This window comes from Bos mutus, chromosome 23 (genome assembly GCF_027580195.1).
Source record: "Bos mutus isolate GX-2022 chromosome 23, NWIPB_WYAK_1.1, whole genome shotgun sequence".
NCBI lineage: Eukaryota > Metazoa > Chordata > Mammalia > Artiodactyla > Bovidae > Bos > Bos mutus.
Genome location: NC_091639.1, coordinates 7,071,658 through 7,097,168, shown reverse-complemented (window position 1 = coordinate 7,097,168; position 25,511 = coordinate 7,071,658). Strand labels below are relative to the sequence as shown.

The window sequence follows — 25,511 nt, the reverse complement described above, 5'->3', positions numbered from 1 at the left end:
CTAATCTGAACCTCCACGGTGGCCAAGTTCAATTCAGCCTGCATGAGAGACACTGTCCTTCTTGTCTGTGGTTTCAATTTTCCATTTCTATTATTTCGGTATAAATAGGCAAGCTGCCCTAGATTCTTTGTGAAGTAAGCATAGCATCCATATAATTGCATAGTATTTTAACTCTTTAGTAAACCCAATTACTTCAATGATTATGTGTATGGAGTTATTTTCAAAACATCCTTGTATTTTTTTAAAGACCCAATTCAGGGATCCTGGTTAAGTGTGATTACATCTGAAATACTCAACTAGACCAGCACCTTACTTTTATCCACCCAGAAAAGAATCACTCCCCAATTCCATGCCCCTCAACTCTACCTACCAAGCAGAGAAGAAAGGTGAGTGGTGGAGATTTAAGAAGAGGGGGACAGAGGGCAGATATTTACATACATGTTGAAATTGTCCCTGTAACTCATAAATTGCTAGTGCAAATATGTGGGAAACAGAAGGGAGGTACCATCAGTTCAGTTCAGTTCAGTCGCTCAGTCGGTCTGACTCTTTGAAACCCCATGAACTGCAGCACGCCAGGCCTCCCTGTCCATCACCAACTTCCGGAGTTCACTCAAACTCACGTCCATCAAGTTGGTGATGCCATCCAGCCATCTCATCCTCTGTTGTCCCCTTCTCCTCCTGCCCCCAATCCCTCCCAGCATCAGAGTCTTTTCCAATGAGTCAACTCTTCGCATGAGGTGGCCAAAGTACTGGAGTTTCAGCTTTAGCATCATTCCTTCCAAAGAACACCCAGACTGATTTCCTTTAGAATGGACTGATTGGACCTCCTTGCAGTCCAAGAAACCCAAGAGTCTTCTCCAACACCACAGTTCAAAATCATCAATTCTTTGGCGCTCAGCTTTCTTCACAGTCCAACTCTCACATCTATACATGACCACTGGAAAAACCATAGCCCTGACTAGATGGACCTTTGTTGGCAAAGTAATATGTCTGCTTTTTAATATGCTATCTAGGTTGGTCATAACTTTACTGCCAAGGAATAAGCGTCTTTTAATTTTATGGCTGCAATCACCATCTGCAGTGATTTTGGACCCAAAAAAAATAAAGTCTGACACTGTTTCCACTGTTTCCCCATCTCTTTGCCATGAAGTGATGGGACCAGATGCCATGATCTTCGTCTTCTGAATGCTGAGCTTTAAGCCAACTTTTTCACTCTCCTCTTTCACTTTCATCAAGAGGCTCTTTAGTTCCTCTTTACTTTCTGCCATAAGGGTGGTGTCATCTGCATATCTAAGGTTAGTAATATTTCTCCTGGCAATCTTGATTCCAGCTTGTGCTTCTTCCAGCCCAGCATTTCTCATGATGTACTCTGCATAGAAGTTAAATAAGCAGGGTGACAATATACAGCCTTGACGTACTCCTTTTCCTTTTGGAACCAGTCTGTTGTTCCATGTCCAGTTCTAACTGTTGCTTCCTGACCTGCATACAGGTTTCTCAAGAGGCAGGTCAGGTGGTCTGGTATTCCCATCTCTTTGGGAATTTTCCACAATTTATTGTGATCCACACAGTCAAAGGCTTTGGCATAGTCAAGAAAGCAGAAATAAGATGTTTTTCTGGAACTCTCTTGCTTTTTCCATGATCCAGTGGATGTTGGCAATTTGATCTCTGGTTTCTCTGCCTTTTCTAAAACCAGCTTGAACATCTGAAGTTCACAGTTCACGTATTGCTGAAGCCCGGCTTGGAGACTTTTGAGCATTACTTTACTAACATGTGAGATGAGTGCAATTGTGTGGTAGTTTGAGCATTCTTTGGCATTGCCCTTCTTTGGGATTGGAATGAAAATTGACCTTTTCCAGTCCTGTGGCCACTGTTGAGTTTTCCAAATTTGCTGGCATATTGAGTGCAGCACCTTCACAGCATCATCTTTCAGGATTTGAAATAGCTCAACTAGAATTCCATCACCTCCACTAGCTTTGTTCATAGTGATGCTTTCTAAGGCCCACTTGACTTCACATTCCAGGATGTCTGGCTCTAGGTGAGTGATCATACCATCGTGATTATCTGGGTCGTGAAGCTCTTTTTTGTACAGTTCTTCTGTGTATTCTTGCCACCTCTTCTTAATATCTTCTGCTTCTGTTAGGTCCATACCATTTCTGTCCTTTATTGAGCCCATCTTTGCATGAAATGTTCCCTTGGTATCTCTGATTTTCTTGAAGAGATCTCTAGTCTTTCCCATTCTATTGTTTTCCTCTATTTCTTTGCATTGATCGCTGAGGAAGACTTTCTTATCTCTCCTGCTATTCTTTGGAACTGTGCATTCAGATGCTTATATCTTTCCTTTTCTCCTTTGCTTTTTGCTTCTCTTCTTTTCACAGCTATTTGTAAGGCCTCCCCAGATGGCCATTTTACTATAACCACTTCTTAAAACTGTGCTACAAAATATAACACTTCCCTTGTTAATCTTTTTAAGTGTAGAGTTCAGTGGCATTAAGTATATTCATGTGGTTGTGGAAAAGATCTCATCTTACAAATCTGAAACCCTGCACCCACTGAACAACTCTCCATTTGCCCCTCCCCACGGCCCCTGGTAACCACCATTCTGCTCTCTGTCTCCATCAACTTGACTTCACTTCAGACACTTCATTTTAGTGGAATCATACAGTATTCGTCTTTTTTGTGACTGCTACTGCTAAGTCACTTCAGTCGTGTCTGACTCTGTGCGACCCCATAGACGGCAGCCCACCAGGCTCCCCCGTCCCTGGGATTCTCCAGGCAAGAACATTGGAGTGGGTTGCCATTTCCTTCTCCAATGCAGGAAAGTGAAAAGTGAAAGTGAAGTCGCTCAGTCGGGTCCAACTCTTCGCGACCCCATGGACTGTAGCCTACCAGGCTCCTCCGCCCATGGGATTTTCCAGGCAAGAGTACTGGAGTGGGGGACTAGCATTTACTAATTAGCATGACATCCTTAGGGTTCATCTATGTTGTAGCATGTGCCAGAATTTCCTTTTTTTTTATAAGGTAAATAACAGTCCACTGTATGTACAGATTACATCTACTTTATCCATTCATCGGTCGATGAACACTTGGGTGTCTTCCATCTCTTGGCTATTGTGAATAAGGCTGCCATGAACATTGGCATGCAAATCTATTCAAGTCCAACTTTCAATTCTTCCAGATATAAATCCAGAAGTGGAACTGCTGGATCCCATGGTGACTCTATTTTCAATTTGTTCAGGAACTATAGCCATTTTTTACAGTGAGAAAATCAGGCAAGCCACTGAACCCCAACGTTACAGACTGGAGGAGTCACCAGTCCTTCCCTGAGCACAGCCTGGCTTCCACCACACTCACCAGCTCCCTCTACCTCAAGTGCAAGCAAAGTTCACCCTGAATTAACTAAGCATACACAGCAACTGTAAACAGAAATAACACTCAGCAGTAAAATGTGGAGTGGTTTAGAATGCACATCTTACCTAGTATGCTGAAATTCATCACTGCTTCCTTCAAAAGTCTTACTGAGTCCCACAGATCACTCTTGAAAAAAAAAAAAGTGAAATTCATGAGCACTTAACACACACTGGATATCAACATTCTCTAAGCACTGAGGTTTAAACAGGAATCAAACATGATTACCTCAGGATTGTTTATACAAAAAGTTACGCTCTGACTCCCTAGGTTGAAATCGATCCAAAATTTCTCTAATTTTTCATCTGCAGGTTTTCTCATCTGTAAGATATAATTTCAGCATTAATATGTGAAAGAGTCAAATGAAAATTCCACTGAAAACAGAACTTCTTTCCCTAGAACAATCCTACTTTAAGATTACAGGGTCTCCTATTGTCTCTCACTTCTGCAAAACAGGAAGAGGGTTTCAACTGTAATAGCTCACCTACTTCTGAAAAAACTCTATATACTTATAAAAACTCCATACTTAGCAACAGATGTTTAAATGTGTCAGATAACTATCCACACCATTTTTTTTTCTAGTGCAAGTCACAGAGGAAATAGTTCTCTGTGAAAGCAGTAACAGTCCACATGGCATATGGATAGGAACTTCTAGCAAGGAGGTGCGGTGATCAAATAAAAATGGTGGTTGGCTGTCTAACTTGCCACGTGTTGGAAGAAGGCTAAGACCTGAAGATTTCACGTTATCCTCATTTTCATTGATTACAGACACTCCTCCGTATCCATGGGTTCATTCAAACAAATGTGGATTGATTCAGAAAGTTCCAAAAAGCAAACCTTGATTTTTGCCACATGCTGGCAATTACTTACATAACATATTAACTTCTATGCAGAGTACATCATGAGAAACGCTGGACTGGAAGAAACACAAGCTGGAATCAAGATTGCTGGGAAAAATATCAATAACCTCAGATATGCAGATGACACTACCCTTATGGCAGAAAGTGAAGAGGAACTCAAAAACCTCTTGATGAAAGTGAAAGAGGAGAGTGAAAAAGTTGGCTTAAAGCTCAACATTCAGAAAACGAAGATCATGGCATCCGGTCCCACCACTTCATGGGAACTAGATGGGGAAACAATGGAAACAGTGTCAGACTTTATTTTTCTGGGCTCCAAAATCACTGCAGATGGTGACTGCAGCCATGAAATTAAAAGATGCTTACTCCTTGGAAGGAAAGTTATGACCAACCTAGATAGCATATTCAAAATCAGAGACATTACTTTGCCAACAAAGGTCTGTCCAGTCAAGGCTATGGTTTTTCCAGTGGTCATGTATGGATGTGAGAGTTGGACTGTGAAGAAGGCTGAGCACCGAAGAATTGATGCTTTTGAACTGTGGTGTTGGAGAAGACTCTTGAGAGTCCCTTGGACTGCAAGGAGATCCAACCAGTCCATTCTGAAGGAGATCGACCCTGGGATTTCTTTGGAAGGAATGATGCTAAAGCTGAAACTCCAGTACTTTGGCCACCTCATGCGAAGAGTTGACTCATTGGAAAAGACTCTGATGCTGGGAGGGATTGGGGGCAGGAGGAGAAGGGGACAACAGAGGATGAGATGGCTGGATGGCATCGCTGACCCAATGGACGTGAGTCTCAGTGAACTCCGGGAGTTGGTGATGGACAGGGAGGCCTGGCGTGCTGCGATTCATGGGGTCACAAAGACTCGGACATGACTGAGCAACTGATCTGATCTGATCTGATCTGATTGTATTAATATTTACAACTATTTGCACAGCATTTGCACTGTGTTAGGCACTGTAAGTAATCTAGAGGTGATTTAAAGTATGTGGGAGAGTGTGTGTTCATTGTATGCAAATACTAAGCTGTTTTAGATAAGGGACTTGGGTATCCACAGATTTTGGCATCCACAAGGGGTCCTGGGCCTGGCCCCCCATAGGTACCAAGAAATGATTGTATTACAAAATAAATACATGCTCTTAAAGAAAGGAGAAAGAAGGAAAGAAAGCTAGATTAAAACAGTACAGTACTTATGTGTGTGAATGTGTGTGTATGGTGCTTATAGAAAGAGTAAATATCTCCTTCTTTGTCCCCCAACTTCACAGAGGTCCCTTTTCATAGGAACCATTAACAATGCCTTTGTTTCTTCCCAGATATGTTAGACACGCTCAGCAAGCATATATAAAGTTTCTATTCCTCAGCAAGTGGGACAAACACTAGACTTACTATTCTCCCACTTGCTTCTCCAATAAACAGTATTTCTTGGCCAGCATTGCATCAGGCATGTCTACTTTTTATTAATGACAGCTACAGAGTTGAGCAAAGGTGTTAACATATGTCTGTGGCGTGGAAAGCCAATGTACGGACCCCCTACTGAAGCTGATGGAAATTTAGAAGTCCTAGAAAGAAGCAAGCAAGCAGGGACTGGAGTCCTCAGACAACCAGAAGGAAAAACAGACAGACCTGAGATGCAGGAACCAAGCTACCAAAATCAGTTCGAGAGAGAAAGAGTTTATCATGTAGTCATGATCTAACAGTTCAGCTCACAGAGGCCAAGAAGGGCGCGCTAGACCCAAAACAAAGAAAGGGTTAACTAAGACATTTAAGAGACATGATCCAGGAAACCTCAGTGAAGTCCAGGTCCAGAGACCTTTGAAAATTTTACCCAAAAAAAAAAACCTGAGATGGTGCAGGTTGGAGCACTTTTACATGAAGGATCTTGTTCCTCTAGGAGCCAAAGAAGAGGGTGAAAAGAGACTACACAATTTTGGACTATGAAGTACAAGGTAGAATGACCTAGAGAAAGGAGAGTGACCCCAGTTGCTGGGGACAGAGTGGGAGGCACTTACTGGAAGGAAAGAAGCAAGGGCCCTGCCCTGTTCCCTCCAATCCAGGTGTGAACAATGATGCCCATCACCAGGATAAAGTACGACAAGGTTCCTGTAACTGACCTTGTGAACAAAGTATATAAACTCAAAAATTCATTTATCAAGTAGTAACAGCAGGGCTCTTAAATAATAAGCTTCAGAGTTGAGGCCTCTAGGAAGAAAAGCAAGATTTCTTAAAAAAAAAACACACACACACCCTTCTGTGTAGCGAGAGCAGTTTGGCCTGATGTACATCTACCTATGGATCTCACTATATAGCACCCGACTTCACAGCCCCAAAGACAGACATACCTCATGCTCACCAGCAAAAGCAGCAGTGCATGGAAATGAATAGACCCTGCAAAACATCTCAGAATTAAAAAGTAAAATAAAATATGGATGGACCCCACACACAAGCTACAGACATTCTACAAACAAGCATGGATAACTAGGTGTGCTGTTAAGTCCCTTGGTACAAAGTATGGAAGAGGCTCTCAAAGCTGCAAATGGAGATCTATTACCGTGGGCAAAATTCACATCCCACCTGGCAGGTTACAGGCCAGGTTTTCCAGTACAATATACACCTCAACCCAGCTGCCTGGCAAGAGTCCTAAGGAAAGGAGTGAATTTAGCCAATATTTTCTCAAAGACTTAACTGTCCATAATATGTCTTTCTCTAGTTATCCTCAGACCTACAGGAAATCATTCTTCATAAAATCTCTCTGGAGGATATAATGTTACAACTGCTCTAAATCACAAATAAATATGTTAGACTGAATGAAACCATCTTACACACACACTAATGAATCGCTAGGCACAATGAGTCTTCTCTTCTGAGCGTTCTACTCAATGGATAACCCAGTGATGCCCAGTAAATTCTGTATTCTGTATTCTCCCCTAAAATAAAACAGATTCTAGATTTCTTAAAAAACATTAGACATTCAGTGATTTCTCTGGTAGGACGGGATAAGAATCTGCCTGCCAATGCAGGAGACACAGGTTCGATCCCTAGCCTGGGGAAGATCCTGCATGCCTTGGAACAGCTATGCCCATGAGCCACAACTACAGAAACCCATGCACCCCACGGCCTGCGTTCTGCAGCAAGAGAAACCACCCCAAGAGAAACCACCCCAAGAGAAACCCGTGCACCGCAATGAGGAGGAGCCCCCGCTTGTTGCAATTATAGAGAAAGCCCGCGTGCAGAAACAAAGACCCAGAGCAACCAAAAATCAAATAAAATTTTAAAAAGACATTCAGAAAAGAACTAGTTAATAAAGTAAAGCTCAGAGAAACGTCTTACCTTCTTTGGTCACCAAGTCTGTCATTTAGGTGATTGATAAACCGTCTACAATCCTTCAAAGTAAATAATGCAAACTTTTTGTTAAACAAACCAAGATATTCAATATATCTTTACCCTTTGCAGCATAACAGAGACCAGTGTTTGCTTCTACATTTTCAGGATCCAGTGACATCAAGACTCCATAAGGACTCATTATTAACCATGATAACTGTAACAGAACTTTGTATCAGAAAAAGGAGGCTCCAGGCTCAAGTTCTGAACCCCCAGCTGAGGAATACTTTATGTGCAATTATGTTTCCCTGGGTTAAAAGAGTGAACGAGAGGAATACCTCTTACTGATGATCTAGACTGTAATATTTGACTAACCCTTGGGCATCCATCTCCCCAGCACAAGCCAACCACAAACCCATAAAACTTATCAACTGGGGGTTTATCCTGGTGTATTTATCCACTGTCAATTTCCCTTATCAGCAGTTCTCTCTCCTGCTCCTCCCTGAAATCTCCCTCCTGCTATAGGTTCTAAGAATAAAGAATACGTCTAGAGTTCTCCTAATCAAAACCCATTAGGGAGGCAAACTTGCCAACCCCCAAATTCTAAAACTAGAGAAATACTGATCCAGGCGTTTTTCCCTCTTGTTGGCAGGGGATGTCTGTTGTGGTAAACAGTCCTCACGCTCCACGTCTACATTCAGCACTAAAGGGACACGGATGTGAGCCTTCCTCTAAAAGCAATTCCACTAAGAAATTGCTTTTCTGACGGAAAATGATTTGAGAAACAAGATAATTACTTTTGTTTTGCAAAACTGAAAGTGAAAAGTGAAAGTGAAGTCACTCAGTCGTGTCCGACTCTTTGTGACCCCATGGATTATACAGTGCATGGAATTCTCCAGGCCAGAAGACTGGAGTGGGTAGCCTATTCATTCTCCCGTGGATCTTCCTGACCCAGGAATCAAACTGGGGTCTTCTGCACTGCAAGCAGATTTTTTACCAACTGAGCTACCAGGGAAGCAGGTTACATGAAAGACACCAAAAATTATTGGCTTTTCTAGTGGCTCAGCTGGTAAAGAATCCGCCTGCAATGTGGGAGACTTGGGTTCGAACTCTGGGTTGGGAAGATCCCCTGGCAAAGAGAAAGGCTATCCACTCCAATATTCTGGCCTGGAAAATTCCATGGACTATATAGACCATGGGGTTGCAAAGAGCTGGACACGACTGAGCGGCTTTCACTTACTTCAAATTGCGGAGGTTGGAGGGCCCAGGTCATAACCACCCCACAATACTCCTCTGCCAGCAGAGCCCCCAGGCCAGCTTCAGCCTCCACCACCACCCCAGGTGCTCTCTGCAAGGCACATTCTTTTCTTCTCTGACTCTCCCTACCTGTCAAGGTTTGTTGAAAGTCACTTCCGGCTCCATGACATGGTCTCTGACTGGATCCATCAAATTCACACAGTTCTGTCTCCAGGCTGTCTCCTATAAAGATGTCCTAACTCTAAGCTGGTATTTGTTCCACACATACTCTATTTCTATTGTCCTCAACTTATTTTCACATAAGTGGGAAACAGGAAGCTTCAAAATGCCAACACAATCACACTCGAAGGAAAAAACCCTCCCCTAAGCCCAACATACACGAAGGCTCTGAGAAGTTGCTTCATGAATATTGATTAAATGGAATTTTCATGACCATAGATCTCACCGTCTCAAATTCTCGGTCGTTAATTTCTTTGAAAGCCTTAGCAATGGTGTCATCTTCAAACCACTGAGGGACAAAGTCCTCCCTGGATTTTCTGGTCGTCAATCTACACAATGCTTCACAAAGAGCCACCTGCTGGTCATAATCTAGAGATTAAAGACAGGGCAGACAGGGATGATTCTGGGCACCAAGCAAACGCAGCAACAAGGTCCACAGACCAGCATTTGCTCTAAGAAGCTCCAGCTTAGACGACTAGCACGTGGCTTCTAGTTTTAAGCAGCAAGCTGTATCCTGGAGCAATTATAATCATTTAAAGTGTGAACGTGTTAGTTGCTCAGTCGTGCCTGACCCTTTGGAACCCCATGGACTGCAGCCCGCCAGGCTCCTCTGTCTATGCAATTCTCCACGCAAGAATACAAGAGTGGGTTGCCATTCCCTTCTCTGGAGGATCTTCCCGACCTAGGGTTCAAACTCAGGTCTCCTGCATTGCAGGCAGATTCTTTACAATCTGAGCCACCAGGGAAGCCCCAATAATCATTTAAATTCATCTGTAAGAAATTTTAGGAGAAAAATCCAAACAATAGGTCAATAAGGAAACAATTTCTAAAAAAATTAAATGTTACTTCTGTATTCTGTATTTCAGATATATTAAAACATTCAAAACCAACTATGGCTAAGACTCATAGACATAGAGAACAAATTCGTGGTTACCAGTGGGAAGAGGGAAGGGGAGAGGGGCAAGATAGGAGTGAGGAAGTAGGAGGTACAAAGTATTGGGTATAAAATTAGCTATAAGGACATACTGCACAGCATGGGGAATACAGAAAGAATTTTACAGTAACTATAAACTGGGTATAACCTTTAAAAATTCTGAATTACTATATTGTATACCTGTAACTTATATAATATTATACATCAACTAGACCTCAATTAAAAAAAAAGGAGATTTTTTCCCCCCAGCCTTAAGAAATATTTCTACTATAACAAAATCTCAAGATAAACTATGGTTTTTCAGAGCAGATAAACAAAACTACATATCCCAACATATTTAAATATTAAACAATTTTAAAGGTAACAACCAAATAGCAACTGGATATGCAAACTTAAATTTGCAAAATAACAGTGTATGTTGCTTGTGGATATATGTATTAAAGTATAAACATATTCTTGAAAATGGAAAACAAGTCCAAGTCAAGGATTATCTCTACAGATAAAGAGGGGAATGGGATGGGAATTTGGACATGGGCCTTTACCTGTAACTCTGATTTACTTAAAAAAGAATTTGAAGCAAATGTGGAAAAATGATCAAATTTGACTCACTTCATTGGAGAGTAAAGGAATATTCATTAACTATTCTTTATGGTTTCAGCATGCTTAATGCTTCAATCATAAATTAAAAATAAAATTCTACTTCCTATTTTCAATTTGACCATACATTATTCCCCATAGTTCCAAGATGCTCATTAAACCCCCCCATGTCCAGTATTTAATATTCTCATATTTAAAATTCTAAATGCTTCTTACCACCCACAGTCAAGATTGTCCTTGCAAGGTCTTTCCTGAAATATTTAGATAAATTTCATTTTACTGGGATGAACATAAATAAGTAAAACTTTAATACATTGGCATTAAAATTTTAAACCGAGATGTATATTTTTTTTAAGTATTTCAAACTCATTATCAGAATGTCCTCAATGTCAAGAACATATTTTTATGGGAAAAGTCTCAAATTTATATATTGACTTAAATATACTTTTTTAAAGAGAAACTAGAACTACTACACATTATGAGATTCTAGTTCTTCTATAAATGAGTTTGATCCTCTCCAGACAATTCATCAAATGCTAAGATTCTGGAATTCTATAATCACCTCACCACCCTGTGAAGATATATATTCTTTATTATTATTATTACATAGCTTGACCCTGGAAGAAACGATACAGCAGGTGCTGTGGGTCTTTCCTATTGCTGTTTGGAATCAATTTTTAAAACTGATAAAGTTACAGATGTAATGGGGTTATCGCATTACTGTAACCACCAGAGATTCCCAAACTTCATGTTCATTTAAGAATTTCAATTAAATGCTGACAAGGGTGATGCAGATCTTTTTTAATGTCATAACTCCAAAGCTAAAGAATGGATTTTAGAAATCTTGTAATAGTTCAGTTTCTCATAATAAATGGATGGATTTGTCACAATTTAATAGAAGTCTTAGAATGGTCTTATCAAGAGTTCTACTTAATTTTATGTTTGCAGGTTTTACATTTAACTAGAAATGCAGAACATTCCAGATGAGAACATGCAAACGTTAAGACAGGACCATTGCATTAGTCTGAAAACTGAGCAGAGACCATCAGGTCGACTTCTCTCCAGATCTAAACACATGACTAAGGGTAATAATTAAACTAACGTATTCAAAGAAACTCAGCAGGAAAAATTCAGAGGAAACACTATCCTGCAAAGAGTTAAACAGACAAACACGGTGAGCTCCACAGTCACCAATCACCTTTTTCAGGTCTGTGCTGTGCATAGTTGCTCAGTCGTGTCTGACTCTTTGTGACCCCATGGACTGTGGCCCACCAGGCTCCTCTGTCCATGGGGATTCTCCAGGCAAGAATACTGGAGTAGGTTGCCATGCCCTCCTCCAGGGGATCTTCCCAACTCAGGGATCGAACCCATGTCTCCTGCATTGCAGGTGGATCCTTTACCATCTGAGCCACCAGGGAAGCCCACACTGTGATAAACTGGATCCCCTCCTCTTGCAGGCATGGCTGCGTGTCACGTGAACAACGGAGGGCCATAATGATGTCTCCGATGCTGACTGGTGCTCAGCACACAGTCACAGGTTCAGGCTGATATCTCTAAACAAGGTACTAGTGTTGCTTCCCATGGTCAACACGACCACCTTACCTCCAAATTTCAATGTCCCAGGAACCATGTAACTGTGAGTGTGTCACCAAAACCCCCAAAATCCATCCCGTGGAAAGTGCATTGCTGTACTGGGACAGCTAACAGCTGGTAACCTGTGAGTATCTGCTGTCTACCAGGTGATATGCTAATCGCTTTCAATGGATTGCCTGATTCGGCCTGCACTCTATCAATCAGGTATTAATCTTGGTTCCACTTTACAGGTGAGCAGACTGAGGTGTAGTGAGTTAAGACCGTGGTCTTAACCAGTGAACAACCAGTGTAAGTGGAGAAACCAGGATTGTATCTCCCATGAGTTGCTAATTCAGTTCACATTCACAGTGAAAAATAATCTAAAGCCTGAGAAAGTATTTCACCTCACAAATGTGATAGAACCAAAAAAAAAAAAAACCACCACCGCAAACACCTAAACAGAACAAAGACTGCCTGTGTGTTAGTTGCCTAGTTGTGTCTGGCTCTTTGTGACCCCATGGACTGTAGCCCATCAGACTCCTCTGTCCATGGGATTCTCCAGACGAGAATCCTGGAGTGGGTTGCCATGCCCTTCTCCAGGGGATCTTCCTGACCCAGGGATCCATCCCAGGTCTCCTGCATTGCAGGCAGATTCTTTACCATCTGAGCTACCAGGGAAGCACAACAGATTGGGGTAGTACAGTTCAGAGATTTTGCCCCTACATCACCACCAGATCAGGTCAAGGTCACGTACATAAGACGACAGGGACCTTCCAACAAGAGGAGCCGTTTTCTCTCTTCCCGAGGTACAGCTTGCAGAATGCCGTTCAAGGTCCTCAGTGCCTGTTGGGAGTTGGGAAAGGTTTTCAGAGGAAGAAACAAAAGACAGGACTAGGCACAAACTTCTCCACGGGGCCCAGGGCAGCTGCTGTCAGCAACTCACCTCCCGTTGGATCAAAGGATTTACAGCTTCTTCTGTCACTAGAAATCCCAAGGTAAATATGAAGGAATTCAACATCTGAATTTTCCCTGAAAGCAGAATTTTCGAAGAATCACATTGATGCTAAAAAAAAAAAAAAAAAAGAATAAGGAAATGATTGTACACAGCAGGAGTGGCAAAGGGTGAAAAGCCATGGGCAGCAAATGTTTCCGAAACTATCTAGGCTGGATAAGGGACACATGCTAGCCTACTGCAAGTTCTAGAAAGCCCCAGGCCACAGTAGATCTGCAGGGCTTTTGTTGTTGTTCAGTCGCTAAGTCGCGTCAGACTCTCTGCGACCCCATGAACTGCAGCACGCCAGGCTTCCTTGTCCTGCATGACCTGGACGCCCATGGAGAGAAACAGCAGCAGTGCCTGCAGAGTCTGACTGTGATCATTGCATCTCAGGCAAAGCTGCTTTGGTATCCAGAGTGAGCAACGTGCAAGGGCGGCTCCTGAACACAGTTTCCCACTGTTTCCATGCATTTCTCACATTTGTGTATTTTATGAAAGTCTTAGGCGGCTTCCCTGGTGGCTCAGACAGTAAAGAATCTGCCTGCAATAGGGAAGACCCAGGTTCGATACCTGGATCAGGAAGACACCCTGGAGATGGGAATGGCAACCCACTCCAGGATTCTTGCCTGGAGAATCCCATGGACAGAGGAGCCTGGCAGACTATGATCCATGGGGTCGCAAAGAGTCGGACACAACTGAGCGACTAAGTACAGCACAGCACATTCACTGCAGAATGTAGTGTGAATTTAGTAGTAGCTTTTCAAAAGGATGAAAAAGATGGAAAATAGGGAGAGGACATAAAATGTCCCCGATATCTATCCATCTTTGTTTTCTTTATTTTGAAGTGGAGGATAATTGCTTTACAGTGTTGTGTTGGTTTCTGGCATACAACATCGTGAATTAGCCGTAAGTATACATGGCACAAATTAGCACAAATTAGCCCCTCCCTCTTTACCTCCCCCACCCAAACCCACCATCTTTGAATGCATGGTTTCATAATTCAAAATGTGGAATTACCTTTAACGTGAGCCTAAGCTGAACAATATCACCCTAACATCCAAATAATCTACCTTTTGTGCTCTTGAAAGACAGAGAGAGGCACAGAATTGATTTTAAGTTAAATCAGTATTAGGTAATTTTGCTGGTTTGGATGATAAAAGTGGCTGTCCATCCCCAACCAGAACTGAATGATCAAATGGTGGTAAAAATGAAGTCGCTCAGTCGTGTCTGACTCTTTGCGACCCCATGGACTGTAGCCTACCAGACTCCTCTGTCCATGGGATTTTCCAGGCAATAGTACTGGAGTGGATTGCCATTTCCTTCTCCAGCAGATCTTCCCAACCCAGGGATCGAATCTGGGTCTGCCACATTGTAGACAGACACTTTACCGTCTGAGCCACCAGGGAAGTAAATGGTGGTAGAAGCAGCGAAATAAAGATGCACCAGAGGTGAACGAGGCACACTTTATGGCAAAATTCGCTGCAGCACCACCATCTGACTGCCATAAAACAGTCAGTTAATCCAAATATAATAGTTAAACCCACAGCACTTTTACATATCATTTAGATAAATATTCTTCTCTATTCAAGAATATTCTAGTAATGAGAGGTCAAAGGCCAATTAGTAGTAAATAATACACTTACCTTGACTACTACTTCTGGAAATAATCTAATGAAAAGAAAAAGTAAAACTTCTATTATTTTTTAAAAGCATTATCAACTGTAACATTAATGTATTAAGGCTGATAATTCTCTAACAGGCAGAAGTTGACTTTAATTACCATAGAAAAAAATTATAGAGAAATCCTATTTGACCTTCAATCCACTTTATTAAAATCAGCCTATTACCTCCAATCAGGTGAACAACATATTTGAAAATAAATCACCTTATTTTTCTATAACATTGGTTACACGTACTGTTTGTTACTATTTCATATAACATTTCTAATAATAAAATACGAGTCTTTTAGTAAAATCCACTTCTTGGAAAAACACAAGCTTTATAAACCACCTGAAGATTCCTGCAAATTACCAACGGTATCTGCTCAGTAAAGCACCCGTCCTTATCCTTACCAAGGCTGTGTCAAAAAAGTCTTCCGTCACGTTCTTCAGAGATGTGTCTGAGGCTAGGTCTGCCATGGTCAGAAATCCCACTGTTCTTTCAAACCAGGAAACCATGTACACAATAAAAGAAATACTTATACAACCTCTAGGACTAAATCACTACTCCCCATTCATTAAAATTTCACAACTCTATCATTTTAAAGACCTCTTTCCATTCCCTGTCATTTCGATTAGGTCTAGTCCTGAAGTCTTCATCTAGACCACTCCAGAATGGACTCAGACCACTACAGAGCTGCAGTAAGTTCTCAGATACCAGCAAGAACTGGAGACTTTGCCAGGATCATCCACACCAGAAAGCCTTATAAAGGGGCTAGTGAGTGGCCAAGAGAACGCAGGAGAAATTCCTCATTCCTGTAACCTCGGAGATTACAGAAAACAAGCCATCCAATATCAAAGGACAGCAGATTCCAGAGAGCTCTCCAGAAGTGGGCCAGTGCAGGACACAGGCCCGACCACCTTCCTTCCTTTTTTCTGCCAGAAGCTTCCAGCTAATTGGAGATCCCCACCCCTCACCACTGCCTCCCACCCCATAGGAACATCTATCTAAGTTCATATTACATCGCTAGAATTGGTGTGCTTTAATTAACTTATATAAACCTCCCTGCTCTGTGTGTGTGCTCAGATGCTCAGTCATCTCCAACTCTTTGCAACCCCACAGACTGAGCACACCAGGCTCCTCTGTCCATGGAATTCTCCAGGCAAGAATACTAGAGTGGGTTGCCATTTCCTTCTCCAGGAGATCTTCCCAACCCAGGGATCAAACCCGTGTCTCCTGCATGGGCAGGCAGATTCTTTACCTCTGAGCCACCTGGGAAGCCCATAAACCTCTCTAGAATATATTTATTCAATAAAGCGAAGGCCATCTTTGGATGTTTTTTGCAGAGACTAGACACTCTTATAAAAAAAAAGAAAGAAAGAAAGAAAATCTTGGCATGCACAATCAGAAATCAGTTGAACAAGAAGTTGGTGACATGAGTTTGTGATGAGAAACTCTTATAGGAGTGGGGCCTTGGAAACTCTCCACTTTAGAGTCAAGAACCCGAGGTACCATCCGAAGGCCACAGATGAGCCCATCAGCTCCCAATCTTGGCTGCACATTAGGAAATCCTGAGGAGCTTTAAAATGCCCTCATGAGTGAGACCACTGCAGACCCAGTAAATCAGAATCTCTGGCAATGGGACCCTCACATGATGTCTCAAAGCTCTTTAGGCAATTCTAAGGTACAGTGAGGTTTGGAAGCTCTATTAAGTTCCAGGTGATTTTCTTTTATCTCAAATCAGACAAATATTTGCATTTGATTGAATCATCCACCTCCTAAAGCAAACTTTTCTCCAACAGTCCATGGAAGAAATGTCCCAGAGGTCAGTGGGGTAGGGGATAAATTGAGACTGATCTATACATGGCACTATTAATATATATATATAACAGATAAATAATAACTTGTTGTATAGTACAGGGAACTCTACTCAACACTCTAGTGGCCTACATGGGGAAAGAAATCCTAACAAGTGGATATACGTATAACTGATCCACTTGGCTATATACCTGAAACTAACACGACACTGTGAATCAGCTACTCTCTAATAAAAAATTTTTTAAGTGTTCCTCTACAAGCAGAACTCACTGCTAAGGCACTTTTTTCTCCCTCCCTATACTCATGCTCAAAATTCTATGCTTTTAAATACATTTCTGTCACTATCCCCCCAAATCCTGTCCCCCTCCCCAGCTCATCAAAATCCACTGAGTATAGATTTAGAAAGCTGGGCAAAATGCCACATTATTTGATCAAAACCTGGACTAGGAATTCACTCTGAAGGCATCTCTGTGCCAAGATTAAGCGTAATAACTGTTACACCAGCTGCCCCTACAGCTGTGTCATTACCAGAAATCAGACAGATAATTATTGACGGGTGCAATAGCTCTTACTCGTGACACATATAGCAAAGGAGAAGTCACTCAGTCCTCCTGAATCTTCAAGTACAGGGCCAAACTTGCTTCTCTCTGTAGGAAATTCTTCTATGGTGAACCACCTTCCAGCACACTTTATGTTGAGCCTGTGAGCCCAGTGGGCTTTAGAAGTATAAAATCTGGTACCCCCCTCCGCTCTGATAATATCAACCTACACAAATTAACACTACATGCTTTACAAGGTGTTAACTTATGGCTGTGGCATTTACATCACCAGCTAGAAGTCTAACAGAATGTGGAAATTCCTATTTGGTTTCAAAACTCCAGTGGAGACTTGATCTGACACTTTTCAACCCTTGGGAAGGCATTCTGAAGTCTAAATATAGATTTCAGTTCAGAGCAGATCCCAATTCATCCCCCCAAGTAAGCTTCAGCTTCCAAGGTACCTTGGGACACCCTGCTCCATTCCTTTGGAGTTTGGCTGTTTGTCCCTGCTTCATATTACCTGCATAAGTAAGTATATCAGGGAGCTGTTGCTTAGTCACTCAGTCATGTCCAACTCTTTTAGACCCCATGGACTATAGGCCTCCAGGCTCTTCTGTCCATGGGATTGCCCAGGCAAGAATACTGGAGTAGGTTGCCAGTTCCTTCTCCAGGGGATCAGAGAGTTGGGTGGGGCTAAAATCAATATGAAATACACGTGTTAATATTTTTCTCTTTATGATATATATATACACACACACACAAACACACTACCATGTGTAAATAGATGGCTAGTGGGAAGCTGCTGTATGGCACAGGGAGCTCAGCTCAGTGCTCTGTGATGACCTAGACAAGTGGGATGAGGGGTGAGGTGGGAGGGAGGTCTGGGAGGGAGGGGATATATGTACATATATAGCTGATCAGTCCTGAATGTTCACTGGAAGGACTGATGTTGAAGCTGAAACTCTAATACTTTGGCCACCTGATGGGAAGAACTGACTCACTGGAAAAGACCCTGATGCTGGAAAGGATTGAAGGCAGGAGGAGAAGGGGACGACAGAGGATGAGATGGTTGGATGGCATCACCGACTCAATGGACATGAGTTTGAGTGAACTCCAGGAGTTGGTGATGGACAGGGAGGCCTGGCGTGCTGTAGTCCATGGGGTTGCAAAGAGTCGGACATGACTGAGCAACTGAACTGATAGCTGATTTACTTTGCTATACAGCAGAAACTAACAACACTATAAACAATTATACCCCATTAAAAAAATGAAATACACGACTTGCATTAAGTACAGCCCTTAGATTTCCACTCCATCCTGCAGGCCTCCCTCTACACACCAGCCGCTAACACTTTTATAGTCCCCGAGAGAAGTTAGGAAAACCTGGAGTTAACTCTCCCCCCGCCATGGAGGGGCAGCCCCATGATTATATGCATTTTAAAGTGAAAAAGGACAGACACATCTCCTTGGCCTAACCCGATCTTGATAAACTTGAGATGCAAGTACCTGCAGAGGGTAAGTAGAGATTTTATTGCCAGCTCTGTCACCCTTCTGTCCCCTACCTACCCTCATGTCCTCATCAACAATCAAGCTCAGGGCTGCAAATCTTATCATGGAAAAAAAACAAAACAAAACCAAAAAACGTGCAACAAGAGACTGGGAAAACTGCTTTGCTTCCAGATGCCATTATCAAAGGCACACACGATGTTACCTTCTGATTAAAAAATAGAACTGTGTAATTTGGGTGACCTAGAATAAGCAACAGAGAAAGCAATGGCACCCCACTCCAGTACTTTTGCCTGGAAAATCCCATGGATGGAGAAGCCTGGTAGGCTGCAGTCTGTGAGGTTGCTAAGAGTCAGACACGACTGAGCAACTTCACTTTCACTTTTCACTTTCATGCATTGGAGAAGGAAATGGCAACCCACTCCAGTGTTCTTGCCTGGAGAATCCCAGGGACGGGGGACCCTGGTGGGAAGCCATCTATGGGGTTGATAGAGTAGGACACGACTGAGCGACTTCACTTTCACTTTTCACTTTCATGCATTGGAAAAGGAAATGGCAACCCACTCCAGTATTCTTGCCTGGAGAATCCCAGGGATGGGGGAGCCTGGTGGGAGGCCATCTATGGGGTCGCACAGAGTTGGACACAACTGAAGCAACTTAGCAGCAGCAGTAGCCGCAGAATAAGCAAAAGATACTTTTGCCATGTGTTTTTTCAGATTTAACTAGGCTTTTAGGAAGTTGAAAAAGTGGCCTGTGGCAAAGGATAAACTGATCATTTATCTAGGTCCAATCTTGTTACTGGAAAAGACCCTGATGCTGGAAAGACTGAAGATAGGAGAAGGGGATTGACAGAAGATGATGGTTGGGTGGCATCACTGACTTGATGGATATGAATCTGAGCAAACTCTGGGAGATGGTGAAGGACAGGGAAGTGTGGAGTGCTGCAGTCCATGGGGTTGCAAAGAGTTGGATGTGACTGAGTAAATGAACAACAACAACAATCTTGTTAATAAAGTATATTGAAATAGTTATAAAGCTTTTGGGGGAGGGGTGTAATAGTCCACTCTCTTCATTCTATATTTAAGCTAAATTCACTGAAATAATAAAATCATACTATTACTGCATTGACTTGTCAAGGGGAGGAGAGGTTGTGTCTTATTCCTGTGCACTCCCCAAGTGTCCTGTCCATCCCACATATCAGGAAACACGTGGAACTTCAGTTTTGATTGGATATAGGCAACAAGCCCTGGCAGCAATTCCTTTTCAAATCTGACTTCAAAGGAATATAAAATACCAAACTGGGTAACTGAATCCTCTCTTGTTCTTTAAATTATCCAAATCCACACAAAATTAAAAGATGACACTTATCTTTGGGATCAGACCCTGCTTAATCAGTAAAGGCTCATCTTCTTTGAGGCCATCAATGAAGAATCGCTGGATACATTTCAGCAACAGAGAAACACGCTGGAATTCATTTTTATCCAGTTCCTTGGGATGAGACCAGGCCAAGTTAAAAACCTTACACAGTTACACATTGGTACTCTGATTACAAAACAAACAAAACTCACTTGCCTTATTTATTGATCTGTCGAGAAGGCGTAATAAAAGATTGTTATATCTTTGAGGAACATGGCGCTGTTCCTGAAAATATTCTTTGATTTTCTGAAATCCTTCATCATGGAATGCATTAGTAATAAGCGATTGAAGCTGGAAAGTTGACAGTTTGAAAATTACTCTTTTTCCCGAAGAATAATTATTTCATAGTGATATTTCTAACAAGTGTTATCAATAACAATTCAGTGCAGAAAAATTCAGTGCCGAAAAAGAGGGTAAGAATAGAGAGTTATATCTTGAACAGTAACCATGCAGGCAATGATTTTGGGGGCTTAAGACAGTAGTTTGCAAAACCACCACCAGCACAGCACGGATGTCACTGGGGCACGTGTTAGGAGTCAGAAACTCTGGGAGCAGGGCCCTTCAGGTGATTCTCAGTATGCAAAAGTCTGAGAACCACTGACTTACGGAAAACCACACCTGAATTACAGATATCTGTGGGCAGAGACTTTATCCCCAGTGATGTTAGAAACTCTAAAACACTACAAAATGCATGCCTATTATCACTCATTAAGTTATATACATGATATTAACAGGAGAAAACGAATTCAACAAATAGTTACATTTAAGGGAACTAATACACACAAATTGCTATGATGAATGAAATTGAACTTTTCTGCCTGAAAGTTAGTCAGTCAAGACCTATCTCTATATGTGTGTCTCTGTATGTGTGCTTGAATAAGATATATTCTTAAATATCTGTACTATAAAAGATATGATTTCTTCTTTAATCAAGAAAAACCCAGTCCAATCCTATAGGCTAACTTACAGTATTTTAATGAATCATTTTACTATATCTAGCCTGAAATTCCATCTATTCCTAGTATTGATTTAAATGAGGAGAGAGCATTTGAAATTAAACATTTAAACAGAATTTAAGTTATCATATATTAATAGTAAGTTTTTTTGAACCAAGGGGGTTTAGGCGTTCTGCAGATATTCTAATTTACTCCTCGCCACTGATCTAGGTGTTAGACTCTCTATCTGGGGATAATAATACAAGGCTGGGAAAGGTTAAGAACGTGTATAAGATCACCCAGCTGGGACTCACGTTCAGATTCTCTGACTCAACAGTCAGGCTTCTTCCTACTTGCAGCTTCTCTATACTCAGAACAAATCCAAACCCTTTGCCTTGGTCTGTAGGGCTCTGCATGATTTGATCTGTCAGCATATCCTGTCTCACTTCCCTTCTGAGTCCCAGAATAAGTCAAGCTCTTCCTGGCCTCAGGGCCTTTGCACTGGCTATGCCATGCCTGGACTGCTTCTCCCCACCACGTACCATTCTGGCTCCTTGTCACCCCTCAGTTCTCAGCTTTAGTATCACCTTTTCAGGGAGGTCTTCTGGACCTTATCTAAAGTTGCATGCATGTGCGTGCGTGCGTGCGTGCTCAGTGGTGTCCAACTCTTTTCGACCCCATGGACTATAGCCCACCAGGCTCCTCTGTCCATAGAATTCTCCAGACAAGAATACTGGAGTGGGTTGCCATTTTCTACTCCAGAGGATCTTCCTGACCCAGAGATTGAACCCAAGTCTCTTGCGTCTCCTGCATTGGCAGGTGGATTCTTTACCACTGCACCACCTAGGAAGCCCCTATAAAGTCAGTCAAGTGCAATTATTCTCCATCACAACATCTGTTTCATTTTCTTCCTACTGTCTTACTTTTGTCCTTATTCTGTCTCTTTGGCTCTCTGCCAGGCTGAAAGTTCTAGGAGAGCCAGTATTGTGACTATTTTGTTCAATACTGTCTACCTCCACCTAGAATAGTACAACGGAATGGCCTAGATTAGGATATTAGTAGGGTAATCAAAGAGATGGTGATAAGTTGATGCAGATTAGAAAAGTAGAAAAGGACTTCTCAGGCTTGAAGAACTGGAGGAAGGAAACAGAACAAGACAGCACACACGCAGAACACAAACTCGATCTTTACAGAGAAAGCATCCCGGGGCAGTCCACTCTCGTCCTTTTCCTGAACGGGCTGCAAAGGACCTTCGTTCTCCTGTGTACAAAACACATTAAAAAATTTTTTTTATTTCAAAGAAATGCACTAAGTTTTAAAAAGAAATAAGGTTTATATTATTTTCCTGAACAAGCTTTCTTCATTCACGCCACTGACTATAGGTCTAAGAAAACTATGACTTAGAAGGAAGCCCAAAAGCTTTATCCAACGCTCTTTAACACTTATGACAAATACAAACTACCGCAAGAAACAAAGTAAATATCATTGTAATAAATGACCACATAAAATAAATTTAAACTCTATAGCAGCAACTATAATAAAAAGAAAGGAAGGAAGAAAGAAAAGGCTTTGAATTAATGAACCATTTTCAGAATGAGAGCTTGTAAAATAAAGTTTTCTAAAGCGAGTTTCAAGCCCAGTCATGAGCTTAAGCTTTATATTTCTGACTTGCATGAATTTTAAATGTGACTCTAGGACTTACTCTTGCCTGGAAAATCCCATGGATGGAGGAGCCTGGTGGGCTGCAGTCCATGGGGTCCCTAGGAGTCGGACAGACTCAGCGACTTCACTTTCACTTTTCAGTTTCATGCATTGGAGAAGGAAATGGCAACCCACTCCAGTGTTCTTGCCTGGAGAATCCCAAGGGACGGGGGAGCCTGGTGGGCTGCCGTCTATGGGGTCGCACACTGAAGCGACTTAGCAGTAGCTAGGACTTAAAACTGAAACTTCAAGGATCAAAACAGCAACAAGAAAACTTACTAAACATTGGGTTGTTGCACATTTTCTTCAAGAAGTGATTCCTGGATTACCAACCTAGTTTTCACAAACACGCTAAACAACGGCATCTCACCTGCTCCCGACAATTAAAGAATAACTTAAAAAAATTTTTTTAATCTCTCTCCCAAAGAGGTTGTTTAAAAAAAAAAATCTAGCTTGGGTTAACAGTCCTTTGTGTACTGGACAAACTCCTTAAATGTCAACATATTTTACAATAATATTATTTATAAATGGGGGGGGGTGAATTCAAAGACTCAAATCCAGGCTTGTTTTTTCCACCAACAGTGTATTCAAGAAGAGGAATGAGGGAAAGTACCAACCCACCTTGCCCTCTCCAAACCCTGGGCGGCGGGGCTAACAGAAGCCCCAGAATCTTGGGGCCTGGGTAGGTTTGCGTCCTTGCACTTTCCACGAAACAGGAAAAACGGGCTGGGAAAACATCCCGAGCATCTCAAAAAGAACAACATCGTTGCCTTCGGACATTAATTCTCCAATTCCCCCTTCCCCAAACGCTTTACTGACGAGGGACCAGAAGTTTCTATTCTACCTTACGGTCTCCCTGAAAGCGACCAATAAGCTCCCAGCAACCCTAAGAACGGTGAAGCGCCGCAGCGCCCCTGCGAAGGGCCGGGGGCACGCCAGGCTTCCCAGGGCGCAGTGGTAAAGAATCCGCCTGCCAATGCGGGAGACACCGGTTCGATCCTTGTGTCAGGAAGATCCCCCAGAGAAGGAACTGGCAACCCACTCCAGTATTCTTGCCTGGAGAATCCCATAGACAGAGGAGCCTGGCGGGGCTACAGAAGCAGAGTCGGTCACGACTGAGCAACCGGAGCATTCTGGGCGAGCACGCCAGGCTCGGAGCCCAGAGCCCGACGGACGTGAGCCCTCGCGTCCCCCTGGAACGGTGGAGAGGGGGCCGGGGTTCTACGGTGCTCGGGTCCCCCCGAGGCCACTCACCTCCCCCATCCCGAGGCTCAGGCAGGACGCCACGTACCCGAACCAGGGCGCACGCCGGGAGCCGGACGCGCCGCGCTCGGCCTCCTGGGTTCCGCCGGCGAGGGCTGGGGTAAGCCACGGCTCCCGGACGCCAAGCTCCGCCCCAAACTCTAATTAATCATCCCGCCCCTGAAAACCCAGCAGAGTCCCGTGATTGAGAAGCGTGTTGAGAAACGCTGGCATGTTAACTAGGAATCAAGGTAAGGCCACCTGGGCGCACGCAAGCGCACCTTAAGAAAAAGCGATTTCTCCAGGGATGAAAACATGTCAATTAACAGACTTTAAAAGGGAAGTTCTAAGCTGATAGGCGCACCCTGTGCTGAAGCCGCAGTTTTCTCTCCACCTTTAAACAGATAGCAGAGCTGGTTTCGATCCACTGATATTAACAGACTGAAGCCGAACTTTCCCCATAGGAACCAGATTTGTACCCGAAACTGTGACTTTAAAAAGAAAGCGTTTTAAAATATACACACCTCGCTGTGCTCAGTCAAAATAAAATAAACATTTTCATCCAGTCTGCTTGTTTTCTGCCCACTTACTTTAGCCCCACAGGAATGTGTACCAGGTTTAGGCTGATCGTTTGTCTGATATGGGAACACGGTGACAAAAATAAGTTGAACTGGAATTTTCTTTAAAAAAAAAAAAAAGAAAAAAAAAAGCAGACAAAAGGACCTCTCAGATCCAAACATTCCTTGTAAAAAATTAACTTGTATGATAATTGGGTGCGGTGGGTACTTGGTGTCATGACCTTTACAGAAGATATTTGTTTGCATCAAAGGTAAACTTAATATAACCAGAATCTCTGCAAGTCAGCCCTGAACTCTACCTTGTATCTCCAGTCCATTCAATAAAGTACTTGCTTCAAAGCTCATCATATCCATTCCTGGTAAATATGATGTAATTTACTTATTTAAATATAAACCAAACTTTTAGATTCCTTTGCTTTTAAATTAATAAACTACGATTTCAAAATCAGCTGTGAATATAGTGTTCTGAATCAATGTAAGTATTAATGCAGAAAAATTTTAAGGTTGATAACAAATAATCAAATACAGTTAAAATGCACTTTATTTTAGAGAATAAAATAGGTAATACAGTAAGAATATAATGTATGACATTTAAGTCTTCTTGATATTAGTTTAAAAGTTTTAATCAATTATTTTCAGACTGTGGGGAAAATATAACAGCCTTTCAAACTACATGGTTGTTAATGGATTCAAAAATTCAGGAGAAATTAAAGACAACAACACAGACAACACCATTTATTTTTTTATGTTTTCACTTTGATTAACTTCTTTTACTAACATGTTTTACCCAGACATGATTTTAGGACAACTTGGAATATATATTCTAATTCTGCTCAAACAAAATACAGTAGAGACAACGACTTTTCTTTGGATACCAGAATCTATTTAGAAAAAAAAAGTACTTGATTAATTGACTTGGCTTTCTTTTTCTTTAATTGTGCTTTTTTATATTTTTGAAGGGTAA

The 25,511-nt window shown here is 42.1% G+C and overlaps 1 protein-coding gene across 1 annotated transcript in view; it reads right to left on the bottom strand.

Annotated features, from left to right (window-relative positions):
• SYCP2L (synaptonemal complex protein 2 like) overlaps nucleotides 1–20,010 on the bottom strand; it is a 58,375-nt gene extending 38,365 nt beyond the window's left edge. The window contains exons 1-10 of the mRNA XM_070361006.1: nucleotides 17,690–20,010; nucleotides 14,797–14,821; nucleotides 13,103–13,188; nucleotides 12,914–13,002; nucleotides 10,804–10,838; nucleotides 9,283–9,425; nucleotides 7,590–7,642; nucleotides 6,602–6,647; nucleotides 3,634–3,726; nucleotides 3,474–3,534 (exon numbers count right to left, since the gene is read on the bottom strand). Coding sequence (XP_070217107.1) covers nucleotides 3,474–3,534; nucleotides 3,634–3,726; nucleotides 6,602–6,647; nucleotides 7,590–7,642; nucleotides 9,283–9,425; nucleotides 10,804–10,838; nucleotides 12,914–13,002; nucleotides 13,103–13,188; nucleotides 14,797–14,821; nucleotides 17,690–17,695 — 637 coding nt within the window. The 5' untranslated portion in view covers nucleotides 17,696–20,010. The remainder of the gene's footprint in view (nucleotides 1–3,473; nucleotides 3,535–3,633; nucleotides 3,727–6,601; nucleotides 6,648–7,589; nucleotides 7,643–9,282; nucleotides 9,426–10,803; nucleotides 10,839–12,913; nucleotides 13,003–13,102; nucleotides 13,189–14,796; nucleotides 14,822–17,689) is intronic.
• Between the last annotated feature and the right edge of the window lie 5,501 nt (nucleotides 20,011–25,511).